General features: G+C 41.1%; 1 protein-coding gene across 2 annotated transcripts in view; it reads left to right on the forward strand.

Moving 5' to 3' along the window:
* The window catches only part of FBXW8 (F-box and WD repeat domain containing 8), a 111,128-nt gene that overhangs the window by 52,009 nt on the left and 41,158 nt on the right, over positions 1 to 17,961 (forward strand). For both annotated transcript variants that reach the window (XM_025401121.1, XM_025401122.1), the window contains exon 6: positions 16,620 to 16,816. In XM_025401121.1, coding sequence (XP_025256906.1) covers positions 16,620 to 16,816 — 197 coding nt within the window. The remainder of the gene's footprint in view (positions 1 to 16,619; positions 16,817 to 17,961) is intronic.

Genomic DNA, 17,961 nt, shown 5'->3' on the forward strand with positions numbered 1-17,961 from the left:
TGCCCGTTTCCTCACAGTTTTGCCAACAAAGTATGTTTCCAGCTTTTGGGTATTCATCAGTTTGAGAAGAAGTGGTCATCAAGTGTAGTTTTAACTTACATTTCTCTTAGTGTGAGAAAGGTTAAATTTAAGAAAAAAATGTGTACCTGCTACTTGTAGTTCTTTCTTTTTCTTCTGTTACTGTTACGGCTTATTTTTTATATTTTTATCTTGACAGCTTTGTCTTGGATTAGTATGCAGTATGGTTCCAAGTACATCTTTTTTCCAGCATAGCCCATTTCTACCTAACTGGTTTGAGGCACTGCCTTTATAAGCTTTTAGCTATGAAATTCACTTTGTATCTGGGTCTGTTTCTGAACTTTGTGCTCTGTTTCAGTTGGTCTGTCTGGCAGCTTACATTTACATCAAGCTTGTCAGTCTCGTCCTTTGGGGTTTCACGTCATGGTTGGGAAGATGATTACTCAATGCCTGGGTAAAATCTATAGTGCTTCCAAGGCTGCAGTGTTTCCATTGAAATCTTTGATTCGTTTCAAGTTCATTTTGGTATTAAGGGCTCTTGCTTTTTTAGAGCCCTTGTGTTTCCCTGCTCCTCTCTCATGCTGAGCTTGTTTTATTGGTCTGATTCGGGTTGTTACTGTTTCTGTGATAAACAACAAGTTCTATTCTTTTCCGCAGACCTCAGGTGGTGTCATCTTTGGTCCCCCTTCAGTTTAATAGATCAACACTATGGTATTTACACCAATATATTCATGAATAGCTACTTCTGGGCAAAGACAGATTCAAATAATCAAACCCACATTTTTATATTGCTTCTTTCCAGGAGCAGCTAACTGGCACTTCTTAGGCAGGAACATGACAAAAAAGGAAATTTACCTTGTGGGGTCTGCTGTCTAAAATTTGTGACATGGAAAAGAAGAATAAGATAATAAAATGAGTTAATGAACTTCAGTTCTCTGATTGTGCCAAAGTGAGGCTCTGTAGCCATTGAAACGCCCTTGCTGGTCTACACGCACATTCTCAGTGGAGGGAATCGTATCCAGAGGGGGAGATGGAACCTGCTTTGGGGAAAGGGAGTCATCCCTGCATCCCTTTTAGCCTCTTTGCCCCGTAGGAACACTGTACACGCACCTGGGGTGTAGAGATTTGGCAAGGTGATCCACAGTTGTGATTTTTTGAATTCCAACCCACTGGCCTCATATTTCTTCTGCCTTGTTTCCGATTGTCAGCACTGGCCATCCTCCAGTTTGATTTTACCACTAATTGTGTTGCACGTTACCATACCGAAATGAATCAAATCAAAATGCTTTTCCTGGAGCATTAGATAAAGCAGGCGAAGGCTCTGAGTAATGAGCAGATGCTGCTAATGCAGGGACGGCGGAGACCTTGCCAGGACTCCATCTGCTCCATGCTTGCCTGCCTTTGGCCTCATGCCACAGCATTAGGGAATGGCAGTGTGCTCGAAACCCACTCTCTGGTCACAGAGTTTGTCTAGAAAGCTCACTCTTTGGTGAGAAATGAGATTACACACTTCTTAGGTGCAAAGAAGTTTTTATTTGTCCCCCTCAGTGGAGAGAGGAGAGACGCGATCTGGTGCATATTAGCATGAGGAAGCCTGGATGGGACAGCCAGCAGTCCTCTTTATACGGTGCCATCAAGCACAGCAAAGTGGCTTATCCACCTCCGCAGCGCTCCCAGTGCAATTGTCTGAACACACACATGCTCCATTGTCCGGCACTGTGGCTGCCCGGGACTGTGGCTGCCCGGGACTGTGGCTGTCTGGGACTGTGGCTGCCCGGGACTGTGGCTACCCGGGACTGTGGCTGCCCGGGACTGTGGCTGTCTGGGGCCCAGGTGACTATGATTTCTCATTTACTGACATATCAACAATGGACGGGGGGAGGGGGGTTCTCTCCAAGCTGCTTTTTAGCGGTGAGCAGTAGGACCATGTTTTAGTTAGATGACTGTGGAGACTAGGTGCTTCTAAAGTTTTATTAAGATTTTATTTTTAGTAAAAAATAGTTCTTCAGTCGTTTTGCTTGTATCTTTTGTTTGTATGTTGATGATGACATTTGGATGTGATGGCATGGCCTTTGAATGCAGTATACAACTACCCCCCTGCCCCCAACATTGAAGTTTTAGAAGTGGATTCTTAACATGTTAAAGCATTGCTTGGGAGAAGGCTAAGGCAATTGACTGGATTGTGGAGAACTTGATTTTTTTCAAGGCCTTTCTTTTCCAGTCAGTCGTGTCCTAAAAGTTTCAATAATCAGTTCTTGCCTGGTACCTTTGCCTACTCACCCTTTAGGTCCAGTCTTCATATTCGTACACTTTGCAAACAAAGCAGAATGAGACACTTTTCTAACAAAAAACAAAAAAACACACCATGTATATTCCTTGTAAAAGATAGGGTATGTTTATAAACGTAAACTTTTTTTTTAACACTAGGAATGCTCACATTTTAAACATTCAGAAGGGAATTAAAATATTTAGGCTACGTGTGGTGGATCAGGCTTGTAATCCCAGTGCTGTGGGAGGATCTCTTGAGCCCAGGAGTTGAGACCAGCCTGGGCAACATAGTGAGCCTCCGTCTCTACAAAAAATGAACTAGCTGGGCATGGTGGGGTGCACCTGTGGTCCCAGCTACTTGGCGGACTGAGTTGGGAGGATCACTTGACCCCTGGAAGTTGAGGCTGCAGTGAGCCATGATTGCTCTGCTGCATTTCAGCCTGAGCAACAGAGCAAGACCCAGTCAAAAAACAAACAAACGAACAAAAACAAAGGCAGAAATCTGAACTGAGGGGTTTCGGTGTTTAAGGAATCCTTCTTAGGGCATTGAACTTTAAGTTGGCCTCTACCCGGCACATCTAGGATGTTAGGGTTTGTTTCACAGACAGGCCATAGAGACTGTATTAGGGGCTGGACGAGGTTGTTGAATACAAATGCTCTTTGAAAGCTTTTTCTATTCCTCAGTGACAGGAGCTTGAAATGATACATGCTCTGGGTAGAGTCTGTGTTCTATCTGAATAATGGGGCAGTGGGCCTCACATGAGAGTCCACAGATTGGATTTTGGGTGAGAGCTATGAGATCTGTAGAAATTTTTTTAAAATCTGTATTTTTGTTTTTATAGTAATCTTAAAAAATAAAAATAAACTAGATCTTTTGACCCCATGACTGAACTGTGCTGTGGGATCTCAGTACTGGAATTTACACTTTGTGTTTGAGGCTGTTGGTACCAAGTGACCACCTGCATGCCCGTATTGACCTTGTCATGAATTGTTTTTCACACCAAGGGGTGTCCACAGTTAATTTTTAGGGATCTACAAGCCCTCAAAGTTAAGAAACACTGGAAAGGCACCGTAGTATACTAGTAGGCACAGACTAATGGATGACCAATTTCTGGGATATCTATGCGTTTTTGAAGTTACTAGTGAAAGTAATTTGAAGTATTTTTCTCCTGTAGAAAAATGTGGCACATTAAATTGTTAAGATTTAGTATTACTCTTTTGGTTTTTTGGAGGTGGTTTTAGTGAAAACTGATTTTTAATAATAGACACTCAGATGCATAAATTCACAGTAGCTGTTCTATTTTATTACAGTTGAGTTACAAACTGAAAGAAGCAATAGTAGCACAAGGTAGCTTTTGGGAGCTAGTTTAGACTTCAGAAATAAATTGCCCAAGTTCTTAAGTGTACCTAATGACAACTGAGCATGAATTTATTTGCTTTCTCGAGGAAGATAAATAGAATTTTAAGTGAGAGAATGTAACTTCCCTTTTCACTGTGTGCAGTTTCGGTTGTGGCGTTTATTTCATTCTGAACCCTAGGGCTTGATCAAACTAGAAGTGAGTATATTTGTGGAATGAATATATTTTTGTTTGAAAAGCAAAATGCATCTGCTTGCTTGCCTTTTCATTCAAAAAGCCATTAAACGGGCTCAAGTGGAGTAGAAAGGTGGTCTGGGGGCCAGGGACAGTGTGAGAGGGAAGCTGAGCGAGGCAGTGGGCTGGGAGCTTGGCAGCATACAGGGAGACTGAGCAGGTAAGTATGTTAAGGCTCATGGGAGCCAGTTCTCTCATGCTTGGAGAAGGAAGGCTCAGGTATGGAAAGGGGATGGCCAGAATGAATCCTGTGGGGCTGGATTGGAATAGGAGGCATCAGTGTGGAATTTATGGTGTTAAATATAGATAGAGAAGTAAACAGAGATGTACATGTATGTTGTACGTATATACGTTTATGTGTGTCCTGGCTTTGTTTGCTGAGAAGGTGTAAGAGCAGCAACAGTCCAGTAGCAGTGAGGACAACTCGTGTCCAGCTCTTGAAGATATAACTTTCTACTAAAAGGAACCAGGGATGCTTGGAGAAATGGTGGACTCCAGGGATGGGGCAGTAAAATCACACAGTAAGCCTGGACCATCTGATTGCACTGAAGTGAAGAAGTGCTTGAAGAATGATGATGACATGTCACAAGGACACATAAGTGAGCTTGAAGATGTTCCCACTGGCCAAATCTGGGACAACTGGAGTATCAAAATCAATGTTGATAACAACAGGTTACAACCCATTGAATAAAATAGGAATATATGAGTATACCGTGATAAAAATTAACAGATCAATAAATAAAAAGAGAGGAGAGAAAAATTTCCTTACAGTAGAATGTCAACTAATAAATGCAGAAAGCGTGATGGGATTAGAAAATTACAAATTGGCAACCATCATGGTAATAACTGATTCAGACAAAAAAAAAAAAAAAAAAAAAAGTCAATTGAGGCTAAAACCAGAGTGTAAGAATGGGATGAGGGATGGGGTCTTACATGGTCTCAAAAAATCTCCCCACAAAACACTTATTAATTAAAAGGGAGAAAAAGGTAACTCTGCAGTCAAGAAATCTAACAGGTACCATCTTAATAAAGTGGTCAAATTTAACATCATCAGTAACGATAGAATTGATATCCTGTGCCACGTGACAGGATGCAGTGAGAAAAACATAGAATCACTTCTGTGATATTATTCCAGCCAAAAGTGCACAGCCCCATCTAATCAAGAGAAAATACCACACAAGCCCAAATTGAGGGACATTCCACAAAATGACTAGCCTGTCCTCTTTAGCACTGTCAAGATTATGAAACTCAGGGAAGGTCTTAAGAACTATTCCAGGTAGAAAGAGAAGAGAGACATGACAACCGAGTGCAGTGTGTCATCCTGGCTTGGGTCGTTTTTCTACAAAGAATGTTACTGGGACAATTGGCAATGGGATCTGACAGTGAGTATATAGAAGTTCTTGCAGCTTTTCTGTAATTTTGGAAGTTTCAAAATAAAAATAACATGTTCTTGAGAAAGATGAAGTAACAGGAACTGGATTTATCTTTCTGCCTTAACTAGAAAACTGGACAAAATATATTAAACCATGGTTTCTAGACATTGGAAAATAAGTAGCCACACCTGTGATCTCTTGGAGGAGAACAAACATGGTGGGCCCACAGTTACACCAGCTCACCAGCCGGAAACAACTCCAGACAGGGAGTGGGGACCTAAACAGAGTCTGGTGGCCTCCCTGACTTGAGGAGGCCCCAGTGAGGGCTCAGGGAAGCCAAGGTGGATAGAAGTTGTGGGCCAGAGTGTTGGAGAAGAGGGAGCTCCCAGAGGGAGAACCCCAGAGATTGGCTGAGGATTCCCTCGAGTCTTTGGCTGAGTCGTACTCTGCACATGTGTAAGAGGAAATACCTGAACCAGGGAAAGAACTACCTGAAAGGAGAAGGCACAACAATTCTTGGAGCTCACATGAGGCTAAGAATAGTTTGTACTTCCCCGAGAGTAGAAAGACCTCATAATTCATGGGTTGTTGAGTGGAATCCTCAGAAGGGTGCCATGTTTTAGTAATCGGGCTAAGTCAGCCCTAGACTAAAAGCCGCTCAGGATCCCCTAACAAAAAAGTTGGAAAGCAGGCCTCCAAAGGATCCAGCCAATTCTGAGTGTCTTAATTTTGCATCAGAGTAAACTTCCATACTATTTTGTAGAATACAACAAAAGCTAGCAACCAGCAATGTAAAATTCACTATGTCTGTCATCCAATAAAAATGAAGCATGGCTGAGGCAGAAGGATCACTTGAGCCTGGGAGGTCAAGGCTCTAGTGAGCCATGACCATGCCATTGCACTCCAGCTTGGGTGACAGAGTGACACCTGCCTCCAAGAAAAAGAATATATTGTGCTACCCTGGTAACATTAAGCACAGCTAGTGCCCAGATTTTGATTTCTAAATGTTCTTCTATAAAAAGAACAAGGGCTAGGGCAGATAAATACAAGATGAATCTGGAACATTTTATGGGACCCGAAAGTAAGGATGTTGATAATAAATAAAAAGATGAGAGTAGGGCATCTGTAGGACAGTGGAACTAAATTGGAGCTCCTGAGAGCTAAAGGAAGGACAACTTGAACAACAAAACATGATGATAGTAATGGATTATAACCTATGGATAAATACCCATGAGTCCATATACTGGTATCAGCAAATAATTGAATAAATAAAGGAGAAGAGACGGCTCTTCCTTACAGTAGTATTTCAATTGCTATATGGGAAGGGATGATGAAAATAGAAAGCCACCATTTGGCATGCACCATAATCATAATTGTTGTAGGCAAGAATCACCAGTGGATGTTAAAATCAATGTGATGAATGTCTCCGTTTGGGCTGTTATAACAAAACACTATAAACTGGGTGACTTATAAACAACAGAAGTGTATTTCTGACAGTTCTGGAGGCTGGGAAGTCCAAGGTCAGGTCACTGGCAGATTCTACGTCTGGCGAGAGCCCTTCCTCCCAAGCGGTGCCTTCTTTCACATGGTGGAAGGGGCAGAGGAGCTCTCAGGCTCTGTCCTCATGACCTCATCACATCCCAAAGGCCTCATTTCCTGGTACCATCACTTAGGGGGTTAGGATTTTAACACTGAAATGGTGGTGGGGGGACACAGCATTCAGATGACGGCAGTGAGTAACAGGACATTTCCATGGTGTGAAATCATCACTCCGTAAGAGAAAAATGGTAACTTCACAGTAGAGAAAACTGGCGGATACCACCTTAACCAAGTGATGATAGTTAACATGATCAGTAATGAAACTTTGATATTATGTACCTCCTGATACATAATACACTGGAAAGGCACAACACTCCTTCTGATTTTAAACATGAGGAAACAGCAGACAATTGAGAGGCCTACAAAATAAATGAGCAGTACTTTTCAAAAGTGTCAGGGTCATGAAGGACAAGGAATGACTGAGTAATTGCCCCAGATTGGAGTCAATGAAGGAGACATGGCAGCTAAATGCTATGTGGAATTCTGGATTGGATCCTGGACCAGAAAAAATATGCTGCTAAGAGGACAGGTGAAATGCAAATAAAATCTGTAGATTAAATATGTTGCATCAGTGTTAATTTCCTGGCTTCCATCATTCTGCTATGGTTATGTAATAGGTTAACATTTGGGAAAGCTGGATGAAGCTATACTGGAACTGTTTGCATAATTTTTATAACATTTTTGTAAGTCTGAAATTATTTCAAAATCAAAAAAGACATCAAATTACAGTATTAAATAAGATTGGATTTTTCCCATAGCAATTTAATGCCATTTTAAAACAATGTTACATGATTCCTTTGGAAAGAATGTGCTTGCCCCTTTTCTGCTGTCTGACTGACTTGGAGGCCTGAGATTAGATGGTACCCCTGTGTTGTTTTGGTGGTGGTTATATAATCAGGGATCCTCAGCATTTCTTTTTTCTATATCTTGCTGTTTGTCTTCGAGCTATTCCCTGCAACCTCCCCTTTTCTTAAAAAAAAAAAAAAATGCATGATGATGAGTATCTAGTCTTTGGTATTTTGTTTCCAAAGGATCCTTTTTTTTTTTTTTTTTTCCCAAAACAGAGTCTCACTCTCTTGCCCAGCCTGGAGTGTAGTGGTACAATCTCAGCTCGCTGCAACCTCCGCCTCCCAGGTTCAATCGATTCTCCTGCCTCAGCCTCCTGAGTAGCTGGGGTTACAGGCATGCACCAACCACCAAACCGGCTAATTTTTTTTGTTTGTTTGGTATTTTTTATTAGAGATGGCGTTTCACCATGTTGGCCAGGCTGGTCTCAAACTCCTAGCCTCAAGTGATCTGCCCCCACCCAGCCTCCCAAAGAATACTTTTTAAAGAATAGTGTAGCCATTTTATTTTAAAATATCAACATTTACAAACATGCCAGAAGTTACGTTTTTGCCACTACTTACAACTTATGACAAAAAAAATTTTTATCGGTTTCATATATAAAATGGGAAAAGAAGGCTTTGTTTTTCAAAATCATTTCAGGAGGTAATCAAAAAATCTGAAGAGCACTGGTCTGGAAGGCAGGTGGCCATGTGAGTCTCTGTCTTTATTGGGCTGTTGTGATCCACGTGATCCACTCTGTGGGCATGGGGGAGAGGGAGACCCAAGAGCCCCATCCCAGACATCAGGGGCCTTGTGGCAAAACCATCTATATGTTGGGGAGATTTGCATTGGCATCTGAAGGCCCAAGTGAGATGTTAGACTCTCTGTGGTTTCTGTCTTCTGATTCTTATTTGGCGTTAAGTAACTCAGAACCGACTGTAGTTTCACCATAATCTAAATCTTTATGTAAACTTTTTTCCCTACTTTTTATTTGAGCCATTTATTACTTTCCTTGAAAGGGAATTAATTGATAGTATAATTTAAATTTTTTTTTGAGGATTTGGAATGAGATTTCTAAAGGCTGCAAAATGTCATCACTGGAATTTTCACCGTAGATCTGAGAAGACACTTAGTCTGTAGTGTGGCTGTTGAAAACGTTTGTGAAACACAGATTAAGGTATTTTTACTTTTGTTAGTGATAGCCTTTCAAATTGTTATTCTTAAAAAATTCTTTTATTGTGAAAAATTCAAAATATACAAAAATGGAACGAATAGCATGATGCACCCCCATGTACCCATCACTCAGCTTCAACAGTGATCAATTTTTTAAAAATCTACTACCACCCAGTCCACTGATTCCCCACTCCCCTCCCTAGAGGCATCTACTACTACCAGTGTCTGCTGATCTCTTCCAGATAGAGTCTATATTATGTTATGTTGGTTATAGAGAAAATTGGCCTCAGTCTGAGTCTGCGCACACAGTGATGTCTCTTTCACATTACCTGCCCTCTAAAACTTTCCCTTGTAGAAGCTGGTCCTAATTCTTTGCCTTCTCCATCAATCTGTTTTTCCTTTGATGCTAACTGGAAATTCTTCTATCTAGTCACATTGCCATAGTCTTAACATACACTATGTGCCTCCTTTTCAGTCTGCTGTCTCGTCATTTTTCATTCTTCTTTTTCAAGTGTTCTTTCTGCTTTGAATTTGAGAGCTACTAAATATATTCAATCTTACTTCCTCTTCTCTTGACTCAGTTTCTACTTTGGTGATCTCGCTGCTTTGTTTATGCCCTAACCAGTCACCACCTCCACAAGCCTATTCAGATTCTTTTACTTGTCAATCTAAAATGCAGCTTCCAGAATGTTTTCTGTTTATTGTCTGCTTTAGGCAACAGAGCTGTAGAGCTGTGGTCAGCGGGAATGCAGGATGGCATGCCACAGTAGCTGCAGTAACAAGAAACTTCAGCTTTTTCCTTTGTCATGACCCTTGTGGTTTAGCTGTTCTTTGTGACCCTTGTCTACACTGATACTAATCTCCCACCAGCACCTCTTCCATGAAGAGCAAAAACTTCTTTTGTCCTGTCCGACTTTGTGCTAGCTTTATGTCTCTGGCCTGATTTCAGAGTGGCGATGTGTGGATTTAATGAACAAAGAGGTACGTGTTAAGTAAGTGCTATGGATATATTTAAAATTTTTGTCAAAATGCCTTTTCCTTTGTTGCAGAATTTCTTCTGACTCCTGCTTAATTTCTGATAGGCAAGTGCCTATTTACATGGTGGAAACTGAGATTGCCAGCTGTCTATAAAGAGTCAACTTCATTCAGTATCTCTGAACACAGTGAATTGATCCTGTCTATTTAACGATCATGAAGTTGACACCAAGCTTCAGGTGTTTATTGTGCAAGCTCAAGAGGATGGGAGCTCGTGGCTGAAATAATTTCTAATCAAGAAACCACTAAAGACCACAAGACCAGCTCTGTAGTTCCAGAAGGAACTAGTCTATGGCCTTCAAAACTGTTAACCTGTTTTAAATTTTGTGGTGCATGGAAAAGATCAAAGGGGAGGGAGGAGTATACCAATTGTGTTTTTTTTCCAAAACCAGTTCAGCAGTTATTTACCTTTCAGGCAATTAACATAATTACCATTATGCTAAAAAGTAATTTTGGAAAGTTCTGCCCTGAGCTCTTACGACTCCACCGGGACAGTTTTAGTTGGGACTTATCTTTTTGATGGAAGCTTAATTGCAATTTTGGCTTTGTGCACACAAACAGAAGCAGCTAATTGTTTAGGCAAATAGCAGATTAATTTAAATATGCATCCCTAATAAAACAAAAATGGTATCCATTATGGTCCTTGTTCCCATGACGAAGAATATAAATATTCTGTGCAAGTACCATTAGACGGAGGTCTTAAGGATTGTCGACATTATTTCACAGTGGTAGCACTTTCCAGATATCGAGTAATCTTTACAAAAGCTAACATAAATCAGTATAAACTCATTTAGATCCCATTTCCACTATGTGCAGTTTCATTACCACACTCTGGCTGGCCTCCTTAGGGAGGTGGGAGGGGCCTGCTGCAAACTGGCATGGGTGCCCATCCACAGCTGCTGAGCAGGCTTTATGTCTCCTCGAAAGACTGGCCATCGTTACTCATGTCATCGTTAATGGCTGTTCCTAGTCTAGGCTGAGCTCACAGTTCCTTCAGCCTGGCTGCTGCTTGTCAAGGTGGAGGGTCCTGAGCCCAGGGAGCAGGTGGGACTGCCAGGCCCTGCCCCTTCTCCTTTATTAGGCCAGTGGCCCTCACTTGTCTTCTGGATGTTTCAAGAGACCCAGTTTCTTCTTTTGTCTGCATCCTTTTCCTGTTTGTTATGAGTGAAACAGTGTTGTTGCGATCCCAGCACTACTCAGAATTAATCATCTTTTATCCAGCTACTGAGGTTTGGTCAGGAAGGAAGAAAAACACTTGCTCTTTCTGTTTCTCTAGGGGCAAAACGGGGGCTATACACTCCGGCCTTCAGGATGATGCCTGGTGCAGGGAATGGCAAAAAAAAAAAAAAAAAAAAAGACTTGCTGCTTATGCCACTGCTAAGAAACCAAATAGAACCTCCCTTTGTGTTTGCCGAGACTATTTCTCTTGTTTTACCTTGGCCTACTGTGCAGGAGAGATATTGTAGAGACCTTTGCCGGGGCGGGCGGGGGGTGTCTCCTTGCCCTGAGGTCCCTCCCCAGGCCCTTGCCAGGTGGGCATGTTCATAGTATTTGAGTTAGTCTTTTGGCCTCAGCTAATTGGATGAGGGATGGGGCGTCAGTCCTGGGGGAAGCTGATTCATGGACTGGGATGGGCTGGCTGGGACTCAGACTTTGTTGCATGCTTGGAGTCGAAGACCTCCTGGAATGGAGACACCACCCTTTCTTCATGTACCCAGGGATGAGAGAAAGCTGGTTTCCGAAGAGAAGAATGAAATAGAATTGCAGAGAGAAGCAGAGATAAGATCTGTGGTGCACACAAGTTGTATATACTACCTTGGTTCTGCATGTCTTCCTGGTTCCTGCTTCTGATCCCTTATCACCTCCAGCTGTACTTCCTGCCCTTGGGCTCCATGAAATAGCCTCATTCCAGTTTCCTTTTGTGTTTAAGCCAGTTTCAGTGGGTTTCGTACAACCAAATGTTTCGATGTTGAAACATATGACAAGCATTCAGCAAACCTTTATTGATGTATAGCCACATCCAGCACTCTGAATTCCCTACCGTAGGGTGTAGAGACGGAAAAGGACACAGTCTTGCCACTTCACAAATTCACACAGTGTCAGGAGCCAAATCCATTTCATTGCTAGGTCTGCAGTATGATAAAACTTGACTTTTCAAATGAATTTACATCAGATAAAAAAATACCTATTTGAGAAGTGAATTTCCTTGGCTCTGATGGACATTGACTACTTCTTCCTTAGTAGTTACGCAATAAATGTGGACCTGGTTCAAGTTAAAACGTCTAGAAAAGTTTGCTGCTGCTTTTCTGGGGTCTTAAAATAGTGTGACAGCATGACCAAAAGTTCAGCTTATTCCTTGTTCCATTGTGCTTTGTGTATATCTCTCTGTGATAACTATGTTTTATAATTTAGTTATTAAATACTTGTTTCTCTCCAGTGTGTGTTTTGTGAGAACAGGTATCCTTTCAATTCTTATATGTCACTAAAATGTTGGCTCCATCAGTCAGGGACTTTTTTTGTTTTATTTTGTCTTATTCACTGTGATACCCCAGTCCCTAGAATAGTGCCTTGGTACAAAACAGGGAGCTCCATAACTACCTGTTGAATGTATTACTGCATTGATTCCTTTTTGGCTAAATGTAGCTGATGATAATCAGCCACACTATTATAGAGCATTCTTATAATTCAGTTATTCACTATTCAAGTCCTTGCAGTTTTGAGATTATAAAAATAGCCATGACATAACTAGTAACTGATAAATTGACCATTTATAAAATTAGCTTTCACTCAAACACCCCTCCCTGTTAGGTTCTGTATTTATTCCTGCCCACTCTGCCCATATGCTTTTGGGGCAGATATCCAACAATACAGTTCAAAGTGAAATTGCATACCCTGCAGAAGCTGCAGAACTTTGTGATGTTGAAAGTGACAGTGAAAGAACTAGAAGTGGTAATTACATAGATAAATGGAAATGGCTTTTTTAATTATTTAAATATCTTTAAAAGATAATTGCCTGCTTATGCAAAAGTAATAACGATGTATGTAAGGTTTACAAGATGTACGAATAAAAAGTTTGTAACATGTAGAAATAAAAGTATGACAATAATAGCACAAAGGCTGGAAGGGAAGAAATAGAAGTATGCTGTTCTGAAGTTTTTTTTTTTTTAACTGAGAGTCTCACTCCGTCACCCAGGCTGGAGTGCAGTGGCACGATCTCGGCTCACTGCAACCTCTGCCTCCCAGGTTCAAGCAATTCTCGTGCCTCAGCCTCCTGAGTAGCTGGGATTACAGGTGCCCACCACCATGCCTAGCTATTTTTTGTATTTTTACTAGGGATGGGGTTTCACTTTGTTGGCTAGACTGATCTTGAACTCCTGACCTCAAGTGATCCGCCCACCTCAGCCTCCCAAAGTGCTGCGATTACAGGCATGAGCCACCACACCCAGCCTAAAGTTCTTATATAACATGTGAAGTGATACAATATTACTTGCAGGTAGACTGTGATAAGTTAAAGACTTCTGTTAAAATCCAAAAGCAACCTCTAAAATAACAAAGAGTTTTGGCTAACAAACCAACAAAGGAATTAAAATGGAACAAAACACATTTAGTTATCCCAAATACTCAATCCAAAAAATAAAAAAGGCAATAAAAGAGGAGAAAAGGGAGCAAAGAACAGATGGGATAAATTTAAAAAATTAGCGAACTGGTAGATTAAACCCAACCTTATCAATAATCACAGTAAATATAAATTATTTAAATGCCCCAATTAAAAGCAAGACCAACTACATGCTGTCTACAGAAAACCCGGTTTCAATATATAAAGACACAAGCGAAAAAATGGGAGAAGTTCTGCACGCTAACACTAATCGAAAGAAAGCTGGCGCAGCCATGTCACTCTCAAAGTGGATTTCAAAGCAAAGACTAGAATAACCAGGGATACGGAGGGACTTTGCCTATGATAAAGAATCAACTCATCAAGAGGACATAACAATCCTAAATGATTTTGCACCTAAAAATGATGTTGAAGGACTGTGCACGTGATACCAGCCCCTGACAAGTGAGGACCTGACCAAGTGCAACACTTTATAATTGAAGCAGGGGAAACTGAAAAAGATGACAACACGACAGTCTTCCAGGAGAGAAAGATTTGACCATTAAATTGATGGAGCCTTGGAATTTTTTTTTTTTTTTTTTCCGAAAAGACCCTGCTCAGGATAGCTCTGTGCAACTCAACCTTGTGGTGAAGGATGTTTTATTGCATAAAGTTCTGTTGGAAAAATGATGCCAACAAAACCAATACTTGATTAATAATGAAAAATGTGTTTATAGATAAACTCCATGTGTGCTTAGAGTGAGCTGTGGTTAAATAGCTTCCACGCTTGGCAGCACCCAGGGTGAGTTTGATGGTGTATGTCAGTTACTCATTGAACTCGTACTTATTTTATGCACTTACAAATGCAGCCACTCATCCTGCACTTTTCCAGCTAAATTCCAGCCCAGCTTCATGACATACCAAGTGGCTTTGGACCAAGTTGTTTAACTGCTCGGTGCTTCTGTTTCTTCTCTGTGAGAGGAGTAAAATGGTGCTCCTCCCAAGATGGAAGTGAATGCTCCGTGAGAGGAGACACATGAGTCTCTGAAGACTCAGAAGCTCTATGCAAATGGCAGTGTTTTTTTCTCTTTACTGTTGTGATGTCTCAAAACAAATGCAAACAAATGCAATGCAGTGTTTGAAGGAAGCCCATGTTAAGAGCAGACATCTTGGCATGGGAGAGCTGATCTCCTATCTGATGTGTAGAGCCACTGGCATTTTCTGCAGCATATTTTTCTCTTCTGAGTCAGGATGGAAAGAATTTGCCAAAATAATTGCCAGGGGAATGTGTTGTGGAACCTTTTGTGATCCGCTTATCCCCCAAGTTTATCATAATTCTTAAGAGTACACTGTGTTTTAGTTGCGAAGCAACATTTAGCTTGAAGAAGGCTCTGCTTTTGTTTATAATTGCTTACTTAGCCTACTGACAGTTTGAAAGTCTGGCAAAGCAGCCCAAATGTATTATTTTCTTCCAATTCTCTATATTTATTTAGTGCTGAATGATCCTTTATAGTAAGATCCTAAACTCAAAGCACTTATGGTTTAAAGACAAAGTAGAAGGCAAGAAAAAAGAAAGATAGGAAGATACACTGCCAAGAGAAGAAAAGCAAAAAGCTTGGTCTGTTCTAGATAATAGGAAGTTATAGTAAATAGGGCTAGATTTACGGATGAGCAATAGAAGGGAAATTAGCATTGATAGATTAAATATGTTTTATAACACAACAGGAACTATAGACTACATAAAAATAAAAGAAAGGATTGGTCCATCTTCAGTGCTTCGTGTGGCTGGTCTCCTTTCATCTGCCCCACAGTCCTATGTAGTAGGTAATATTGTCTTCAGCTTTACAGAAAGGCAAACAGCCTCAGAGCTGTTAAGCAACTCCCCTAAGTCCATCAGCTAACAAGTGCTGGAGCTGGATTTGACCTCAAATAGCCACAGACTGTGTTATCTCCACACATTTATTTCTTGATGAATTTTGAAAAATTGAATCAATTGGAATTGGAGCAAGGCAGTAACCAGCCTCATGCAGAGAGTAATTATTTTCTTGGGTAAATCTTCGAAGGGAAGGAAATAGCTTGGGAATGATAAAATGAAATTATTTGTGAGGAAAGGAGAATCAGTGACATGCTAAGTACAGAAAAGCTTATCTGACTGGTAGAAAAGCGTAAGTTCCTGTAGACCACTGGTTCTAAACTCCAGTGGACATCACCAGAGTTGCTGGTGCCTGACAGTCTGCATTTCTAATAAGTTGCCACGTGGTACTGATGCTACCGGTCTGCAAATCACCCTGGAGAAAGGTGGTGACATGGCCAGTGTGTGAAAGAGGAATTAATCTGGGTAGCAGCATTCCAGGTGCTGGGAGAAGAGTGGAAAATTGGCATTTTTGACAAGTGTGGGATATTGAAGCACATGTTTTAGAGCTATGCAAAATAAAGCGCCGCTGCTAACAGAGACTTTAGGAGGACGGTGCTGAGGAAGGATGTAAAATATAGGCTGAGCATCCCTAATCCAAAATTCCAAAATGCTTTGAAACTTTTTAAGCACTGACACGATGCTACATGTAGGAAATTTCACATCTAACGTTATGTGATGGGTTGGTAGCCAAAACTTTGCTTAATGCATAATGCATAGAATTATTTAAAATATTGCATAGACCAGGTACATTGGCTCACATGTGTAATTCCAGCACTTCGGGAGGCAGAGGCAAGAGGATTGCTTGACCCCAATAGTTCAGAAAACCAGCCTGGGCAACATAGTGAGACTGTGTCTCTAGAAAAAATTTTAGCTGGGTATGGTGGCATGCACCTGTAGTCCTGTCTATTTGTTAGGTTGAAGCAGGAAGATCACTTAGGTGCATCAGTTCAAGAATGCAGTGAGCTATGATAGCACCGCTGCACTCCAGCCTGGGCGAAGAGTGAGGCACTGTTTCTAAAAAATAAAAAAGTAAAATATTGTATAAAATTACCTTCAGGCCATGTGCGTCAGATATATATGCAACATAAGTGATTTCGTGTTTAGGCTTGGGTCTCATTTCCAAGGTATCTCCTTTAAAAAATTTTCCTTTATGTTGCATGTTTTTAAAATAATTGAACATATTAAGTGAATTAAAATTGTTACCTGCATTGTTTCTTGCTGCATAGGGTTTCTTAATATTTGGGATTTAAGGACCGGAAAGTACCCTGTTCATCGTTTTGAACATGATGCAAGAATACAGGCACTAGCCCTCAGCCAGGACGATGCAACTGTGGCCACAGCTTCTGCTTTTGATGTCGTGATGCTGTCCCCCAGTGAGGAGGGGTACTGGCAGATAGCTGCGGAATTTGAAGTTCCGAAACTGGTGAGCTTTTTAGTCTGGTCATTTTATTTTCTATTCTTAGAATCTCTGGGTCTAATATAAGCATGTACTAATGGCATTGGTAACTCCCATTCACTCAGAGCTTCCTGTGGGCCTTACATCCATAAATCTAACTACAGCCTTACAAAATAGGTAGTAGTGTTTTCCCCATTTACCAAGAAGTCACTTTGCTGCTTAGAGCAGTGAACTGGCTTGCCCCAGTTCTCAGAGCTAAGAAGTTGTGATTCAAACCTTAGGGCTGACTTCAGGGTCAGAGCTGCTCATCACTGTGGTTCCTTGGCCTTTTTCAGACTAACACGGTGGAATCTTACCCTTGGGAATTGACGATCAGTTTCTGACCTAATATATAAGCGAGAATGAGTTCAGTGGTGTTATCCCAGTCCATATGGGAAGGAAGGTTTCCATTCCTACACTTCCTTCATCCCAAGACTGTCTCACCTGAAATTGAAAGTAACTCCTGAGTGAAGATAGATTTAAGTCGGTGTTAATGGGGTAGCCATGTTCCAGGATGTCACCTGTGCAGTTCAGCCAGCCTTAAGAATTCTTTATGTCGAGCTTATTTCTGAGTTCATTTATACAGGAACCTCTATATTTGTAGAGTGGGAGATGATTTGGGGCTAAGAAGGAAGTTCTCAAATCTGTCTATGCTGAGTTTGGATTTAATTTAAACAAACTTGATTTTGGTACTGGTAGGAGAGTGAGCAGAAAAGCCAACACTGAGTGATGAATTGAGGGCCTGACCTGGAACCAATCCTGTTCCTCCCTCTTCCTCTCTGGTGGAAATCTTAGACTAGAATAACTTAGAAAGCCATGGCATCACTGCTTCACCTCCATGAGCATCTGCACTTTGGATATAGTGCTCCCCCAAGATGGCCTGATGATGTCAACTCATCTGGGTTTTATTAGAAAAATGTGAAAGTATATTTCTGTTCTCAAAACTTCCAAAGTACTATTTAGTCTGTGATTAAAGAATACTGTAGACCAGCAATCACTAAATGGACCCAGATACTTAAGATGCCAGTTTCTCTGTAAAGTGCAAATCCTGCCTTGGCAATAAGGTGGCATCCTGGCACAGACTGGAAGCTTTTTGAAGTAGTTTACAGCCCCCAGCAAATGGCACCACCACT

Source organism: Theropithecus gelada, chromosome 11 (assembly GCF_003255815.1).
Source record: "Theropithecus gelada isolate Dixy chromosome 11, Tgel_1.0, whole genome shotgun sequence".
NCBI lineage: Eukaryota > Metazoa > Chordata > Mammalia > Primates > Cercopithecidae > Theropithecus > Theropithecus gelada.